The sequence below is a fragment of the Macrobrachium rosenbergii genome, chromosome 5 (genome assembly GCF_040412425.1).
Source record: "Macrobrachium rosenbergii isolate ZJJX-2024 chromosome 5, ASM4041242v1, whole genome shotgun sequence".
Lineage (NCBI taxonomy): Eukaryota > Metazoa > Arthropoda > Malacostraca > Decapoda > Palaemonidae > Macrobrachium > Macrobrachium rosenbergii.
In genome coordinates, this window is record NC_089745.1 from 45170490 (window position 1) to 45178803 (window position 8314).

Here is an 8314-nt window from a genome sequence, read left to right on the forward strand (position 1 = left end):
AAAGTACCTCGCATTACATTGGTATGGGTGGTATTGTTCCCGGACATACCCTGTACATACCCCCTTACAGGATAGTGTGACAGCCGTACATAGGACTAAGCCTTATGGCAGACAATGACATATAACGTGTCTGACAAGAAAAATGTTTCTTATACTATCGTCCATTCACAACACCTTCGAGGCTTGTGTTTGTTGCGTACGAACGATAACAAGTAAACACCACTTGATTTGTTTCGTTTGCTTTTTATGGGTGTTTACTTTCACCTACGTAACCGGAAAGTTGTATAATGAAACTGACTTCATATTGGGGTAACTGTCCTTGTACAATAGACGATAAGAAATGGCCAACTTCATTTCACTGACGTCACCCAAAAGTTTTTTAAATACGCAAGAGAGATGTCACATCGATCTGAGATATCTCCTTAAAAAAACAGTCGTTTGGAAACAACATTTTGCTTATTTTTTATTACCAAAGAGGCATAATCCTAGCTGGCAAACAGATTACATTAGACGACACTAAATACTTATTATTTTCTCCTACATCATCCGACAGTCGCATACCGAAACAAGAGGTTACGGAAGGTACAAAATGTCAAAGAATCTTTTGAGGTTAACTGTAAATATAATAGTGTGGAACAGAGTGCGATAACTATTTTCTGAAAAATTATTCAGGTGTGAATCATTCACTACGAATTACCCAGTGCTCTTTGTCTTTCTCTGATAAGCTTTGAAAAATGATAGTCCATAAAACCTCTAAAAATGATGTCTCTACACCCAGGTCCTTAATTACTTAGGTATCCTTTTTTAAGTGTCCAAGAAAGCGATGAATACCTTTAATTACCCAAAAAGGGTATCCACAATATATAGGGGCTAAGCTACATTAACAATATTTAATCAACGTCTTGTTATACTATTGCCCATTTACAAAGCTATTTTTCCTTTTTTGTTGAAGAAAGAATCTGAGCTAACGTATAATTTTCGTCGTGCATGCAAACTCGTTGTCCCAATTTAATGTATGTTTGCTAAACAAATTAAATACCTTTTTACAACGCCTTTCTTGATATTTAAGGTGTATCCAAGAAAACATTTAATTTTATATTCAAAATCGCTGTCTCCGCATATTCAGTTAGAGATACTCCAGATATACAATTAAATTTTCTCTTGAAAAAGTTAAGTATATCTTAGTTTAACCAGACCACTGAGCTGATTAACAGCTCTCCTAGGGCTGGCCCAAAGGATTAGATTTATTTTACGTGGCTAAGAACCAAGTGGTTACCTAGCAACGGGACCTACAGCTTATTGTGGAATCTGAACCACATCATGACGAGAAATGAATTTCTATCACCAGAAGTAAATTCCTCTAATTCTTCATAGGCCGGTCGGAGAGTCGAACGCTGGGTTTTTCTCTAGAATATACAATAAATGGTCAAAACATGTTCAGGCACAGATAAAATTAAAAATAAACTCACAATATCATTCATCGACGAAAGCTACTGACGCACATGAGAGAGTAAACTCACAATATCATTCATCGACGAAAGTTACTGACGCACATGAGAGAATAAACTCACAATATCATTCATCGACGAAAGCTACTGACGCACATGAGAGAAGTAAAAAAAAAAAGGTGAAAAATTAGGGAAATGTAAATATAAATACGCACCATCAGAATGACAATTAGCAAATGTGCTTGGAAAACGATGATTTAATCTGAAAGTCTCTCTGCTCTGAATAGCAGAAGGTAAGTCATCATATCACTCCATAAACAATTAGTGTATCCGAGGTCACGTTTCTGACCTCGACTTCGAGGGCCCAAAACCACTTTCTGGTCATTGGTCAGGGCTGTCTAGCTATAGGCCGCATCTCCCCCGTTAATACTGGTCTGAACCGAATTGGATTTGATTGGGCATCTCTGACAGAGAGAGAATATTAAGCAGTTTGAAGATAACTCTCACAATGCTCGCCCGAAGCGTCGTTTCTTAAATAAGAAATGAAAATTTGGGCATGGTAAAGTTATAAAGATGTTGGAATATCAAATTTAGGCCAAAGGCCTAGCACTGGGACCTATGAGGTTATTCAGCGCTGAAAATGATGTTGAAACAATTTACGAGGAGAAAAGAAAGATGGAAGAAAGATAATATGAGCGGAGGTACAGAAATTCTACAGTAGATTACTGGTAAGACTATTAGCTAACTTTTAGATTGCTGGAAAGACCATTTCCTAACTTCGAGATTACTGGCAAGACCATTAATTACCTTCTAGATTACTGGTAAGATAATTTCACAACTTCTAGATTACTTGCAAGACCATTTCCTAACTTTCAGATTAATGGCAAGGCCATTTGCTGACTTCTAGATTACCTGCAAGACCATTTCCTAACTTTTAGATTAATGGCAAGACCATTTCCTAACTTCTAGATTACTTGCAAGACCATTTCCTAACTTCGAGATTACTGGCAAGGCAATTAATTATCATCTAGATTACTGCTAAGATCATTACCTAACTTCTAGATTACTTGCAAGATCATCTCCTAACTTCTAGATTAATGGTAAGACCATTTGCTAACTTCTAGATTACTTGCACGACCATTTCCTTATGTTAACTTCTAGATTACTGGTAAGAACATTTCCCAACTTCTAGATTGCTGGCAAGATCATTTCCCAACTGGAAAGACCATTTGATAACTTCTAAATTACTGGAGAGATCATTTGCTAACTTCTAGATTAATGGCAAGACCATTTCCTAACTTCTAGATTACTGGCAAGACTATCTGCTAACTTCTAGATCCCTGCCAAGATTATTTTATAACTTGTAGATTACTGGCAAGACCATTTCCTACTTCTAGATTACTGGCAAGGTAATTTCTTAACTTCTAGATTACTGACAAGATCACCTACTAACTTCTATATTACTGCAAGACATTGCTAACTTCTAGATTACTGGCAAGACCATTTCCTAAATTCCAGATTAGTGGGAAGATTATTTGCTAACTCCTAGATTACTGGAAAACCATTTGCTAACTTCTAGATTACTGTCAAAATCATTTGCTCGCTCCAAGGTTACTGCTAACTTCTAGATTACTGGAAAGACCATTTTCTAACTTCTACATTACTGACAAGACCATATACTACTCCTAGATTACTGGTAAAACCATTTGCTAATTTCTAGATTAATAGCAAGACCATTTGCTAGCTACAAGATTACTGCTAAGTTCTAGACTACTCGCAAGGCTATTTCCTATTCCTAGGAATAGCTAGACCTTCACTGCCCCCCATAACAGATATACGAAGTATATAATCTATATTTGGACAGAACTCCCCTTACTGATGGTTTATAACCCATTAATACCCATAACAATCAAACCTGACAGCTAAAAACAGACTACAACACCTAAGAATCATATGAAAATAGCAAACAAGAACATGAAACAGAAGGTGAGAAATGTGTTGCACTCTGCAGGAAGCCATCCAATCTAAAACGGCACTGAGTCAGTTTGATTTCCAGAGCTGGGACTAAACGTACTTCTTGAAATAGCCATTTGTGATTCAGTGAAACTTAACGATTAAAATTCTGATCATTTATCTCTCAACACTCACAGGTGCACCCATAAATATTATGTGATGCGAATGTTCTGTACATGAAAACAAAATTACCAGAGTAACGGAACTATTATTATTGGAGAAACAAATCCACAGTTATGTATACGTAGATATATTTAAACATAAATCTGTACAGAGGACTGTACAGACTTTTCTTTAAATATATGTACATATACATAACTGTGGGTTTGTTCCTCCATTTCAAGACTCGTGCTACTATGAGTAATTTTTAACTATTGTTATGATGAATACTATCATAAATGACTAGTTATCAGTCTTGCGTTCTTCTAGTTTCACTTAAGGAGGGAAGTGCTTACAGTGACGAAACGGCCGACACATCATGAAACTCAATACACCATGTAAAAAAAAAAAAAAAATAGAACAACGTAAATATACTTCAAACATTTTTTGCTCTTCCTTTGTACTCGCACGTGACTGCACATGTAGCAGGGATCGAAATTAATATTTGAGAGCCATGCAACTAACAGCAATACAACTTTTGATTTCATTCAAGGCTCTCGATTTAATGCCCTCCTTTAGAATACGCTGCTTGCCGCCTTGCGCGTCCTCCCAACAACCATTTATTGCGAAAGAATTATCTTCGTCATTGATTTGATGCTGATTTTTTTACCAAGTCGGATAATTCACGCGATATGCCACTGGCTCGTTTACATATCTATACTACATCTGGAAGTTCCTCGCTGGGTGAGCGGGTTCCGTTCTCAGCTACCACTCTGATGGTCGCGAGTTCGAATCTCCGACCGGCCAGTGAAGAACAAGAGGAATTTGTTTCTGGTGATAGAAATTCATTTCTTGCTATAATGCCGTTCGGATTCCACAATAAGCTGTAGGTCCCGTTGTTAGGTAACCAATTGGTTCTCAGCCACGTAAAAATAAATCTAATCCTTCGGGCCAGCCCTAGGAGAGCTGTTAATCAGCTCAGTGGTCTGGTTAAGCTAAGGTATACTTTTTTAACTACATCTGGAAAAGACAAAAGACAGATGTACAGATAACGATCTATGGCGATTATCAGAAAGACGGCAAAGATATAGCATTGCACAGTTTGATTAAGACAGGGTCTATCTAATACGTCCACTTTTGAAGTTTGGGATTCATACATTCCGTTGTTAATCGGTAATATTATTAACAAAGATAAAAAGATAAAAAGAAAGTTACATTAGATACCCTGCACCTTTGTGTATACAGACAATCTCATCGCTCGTCGTACACATAAATGGGATTACTTAGTTCTAACAAGCTGTTGACGGGCGTCCACTGGGGCATAAGCTTCTTGCATATTCCTTGAAAGAGACTGAAGCTCGCAACCGCACGTCATAAACAATTGTTGAGAGCCGAAGGAGTTCATTCAAGCGCCAAACCAGCTAAGGGGAATATGGAGTGTATTCGTGTACATGTATGTGTGTATATAATATATATATATATATATATATATATATATATATATATATATATATAATTTACATATACACATACACACATATATACACATGTGTATGTGTATGAATATATATATATATATATATATATATATATATATATATATATATATATATATATATATATATATATATATATGTGAGTGTGTGTGTGTGTATGTGTGGGTGTGTGTGAGTAGAGTGTCCTTTCTTTTAACTTGTACACTTGTGATTATTCACTTGTACTGTTTTCCTAACACCCGCTAAAAGATGTACACAAACACATATGATATAAATATACAGTGTGCATATATATATATACAGTATACATACATACATATATATATATATATGCATATATATGCATATATATATATGCATATATACATATATATAGATATATATAATTTTACATATACGTATATGTGTCTATATATAATATATAATATAAAATCATACGAGTCAGGAAATTAATTTTGTGGCTAAAGTTAATTCAGCCATAGATAATCTTTTCCACTAAATGAATAAAATCATAACGTGCTGGTCACGTGACCTTATACGTCACAGGGCATCAATCCCAAAATAAAACGGACCAAGTATGAGGTTAAGGCTATAACCCTTCATAAATATATAACGCACACGCAGACAAATCAGATAAATACAAAGGGGGGGCAGATCGCCGAGATATAAAATATGAAAATCAATAGTGGAATCCACTTTCAATTAAAAAGCTCATAAAGCCTTTACAACCGCAAAATCAACCGAAATTTGCCAACAGCTTTATCCCCGAATGATACTTGCCCTAAAATGCGAAAATCTAGATTCATATACAACAATTCAACTTTGATCGCAGATGAAAACGAGTTACCTTTTTTAATTACAAAATGAATGTGTATCCGATGATTGCATCGTTTCCTGACGGGAATAAATTCGGGCCGCTAAATATGCATGCATACGCAAGAAAGTGCGCTCGCCTGCACATACGCACACATGCACACACACAGACACACCAATATACACGCAAACATGTATGCAAGTATGTGTACATGCATATACAATATATATATATATATATATATATATATATATATATATATATATATATATATACCCGTACAGTGTGTGTGTGTGTGGGTGCATGCGCGCGCGCACGCATTCACTCTAGTACGTCGTGCGTGAGCCTGAGTGAGTAGTCGCTCGCATGTGTGTAATGAGCAATCTCCTAAACACGTGTATTAATAAAAACAAAAATGTCCGACAAACATCCCCCTTCCATTAAGAGACATGTCGTGACAAAATTGAAGTTGCAGCCTATCATTTACATCACATTTAGAGACAATGCCATGTCTATTAATGCTTCGTAATCCACCGTTTAAAGAATGATTTGCTTTCGTGATGTCGCGCGTAGTCTTTAGACTTTTATGAGGGTATTTAGAGGTCAATAAAGATGGTCGTACTGGGGACGACGTTCTGTGGAAGATGACTCAATGTCGGTTTTGATTAACACGCAGTTCACACCTTGCCAGAATAGTAGTCTCGTTCAAGTTTCAATTCGCGTAATATAGTTATGTTAAGTGTAATCTGTGCATTTACTTTTGCGAACAAAGATTCATCTTCTACTTTGTTATCAAAATCGTTATCAAGCTTATTTTTAATTTATAACAATTATTATTCAAAGGCAAAGTACGAAAACTGCACACTGTACAGATCTGATCACGCTCACTGGACCATTATACCTAAGTTCTCTTTAACTATTGCCACAATAAGACGACATAGAAAATGCCTGTCACTTTACACCTGCGTAAGAAATTATGGCATTGCAAAGAATAACTTACCATTAAGTACAATAATAACAGGATTGGTTAATAACAGCATTCACTAACATTGAGACAGTAGTTACCAGAACAAATAAAATCAACACAGAACAATATAATAATTTGTTAATTGAACAAATAAACCAAAAACCAGTCCCTTTAGGTTTCTCCTCTTCCTGAGAATATATTATGCTTTGAGGATCCGTGCCTATGCCCCTCCCCCACCTCTTCCAGCCACCGCGTAGTTAGATCCAACCCAAACCCCCCTCCGTCTCAATCATTCAGGCCTGTGTATGAAAAGACCATCTCGGCAACACCCCAAAAAATAAATAGATAAATAAATATAAATAAAATCACTTCATGGTTCGTCCTAATGCGAACTCATGTGACTCGAGTCATGAATACTAGTGAAATTCCCCCCAACTTATCCGATGTGCCAACATTTTTACATTCGAGCTTACAGCTTTAGCTTTAAAACCAAGACAAATTTTTGAAGGAGCAAAAGCGCCGTGTGGGGCTTAAGTGACTCGACCACTCACCGAGAACCTCCTTTCAGAGGCTCAGCACTTGTGCTGAGAAGCGAAAGCGACGTGAAAGCAGCAACACTGAAAGCACCAGCAATGAAGGCAGCAACTTTAAAAGAAGCAGCATTGAAAGGACCTACAATGAGAGCAGCAACTTTGAAAGAAGCAACATTGAAAGCACCAACAATGAAAGCAGCAACCTTGAAAGAAGCAACATTGAAAGCAGCAACACTGAAAGCACCAACAATGAAAGCAGCAACATTGAAAACAGCAACATTAAAAGCAGCAACAACGAAAGCACCAACACTGAAAGCAGCTTCACTGAAAGCACCAACATTAAAAGCAGCAACATTGTTTTCAAAATTGAAAGCAGCAACATTGCTTTCAACATTGAAAACAGCAACAACGAAAGCACCAACACTGAAAGCAGCAACACTGAAAGCACCAACATTGAAACCACAACATTGAAAACAGCAACACTGAAAGCAGCAACATTGAAAGCACCAACTTTCAGAGCAGCAGCATTGAAAGCAGCAATACTGAAAGCACCAACACTGAAAGCAGCAACATTGAAAGCACCAGCACTGAAAGCACCAACATTGAAAGCGGCAACATTGAAAGCAGCAACGTGAAAGCAGCACTGAAAGCACCAACATTCAAAGCACCAACACTGAAAGCAGCAACATTGAAAGCAGCAACGTGAAAGCAGCACTGAAAGCACCAACATTCAAAGCACCAACACTGAAAGCGGCAACATTGAAAGCAGCAATGTGAAAGCAGCAACACTGAAAGCACCAACACTGAAAGCAGCAACATTGAAAACAGCAACACTGAAAGCACCAACATTGAAAGCACCAACACTGAAAGCACCAACAGTGGAAGCGGCAACACTGAAAGCACCAACAGTGGAAGCGGCAACACTGAAAGAAGCAACATTGAAA

The 8314-nt window shown here is 37.1% G+C and overlaps 1 protein-coding gene across 1 annotated transcript in view; it reads left to right on the top strand.

Moving 5' to 3' along the window:
- Positions 1–8005, top strand: part of LOC136838929 (putative uncharacterized protein DDB_G0275317) — a 31409-nt gene extending 23404 nt beyond the window's left edge. Inside the window, exon 2 of the mRNA XM_067104622.1 lies at positions 7406–8005. Coding sequence (XP_066960723.1) covers positions 7406–8005 — 600 coding nt within the window. The remainder of the gene's footprint in view (positions 1–7405) is intronic.
- The last annotated feature ends 309 nt before the right edge of the window (positions 8006–8314 follow it).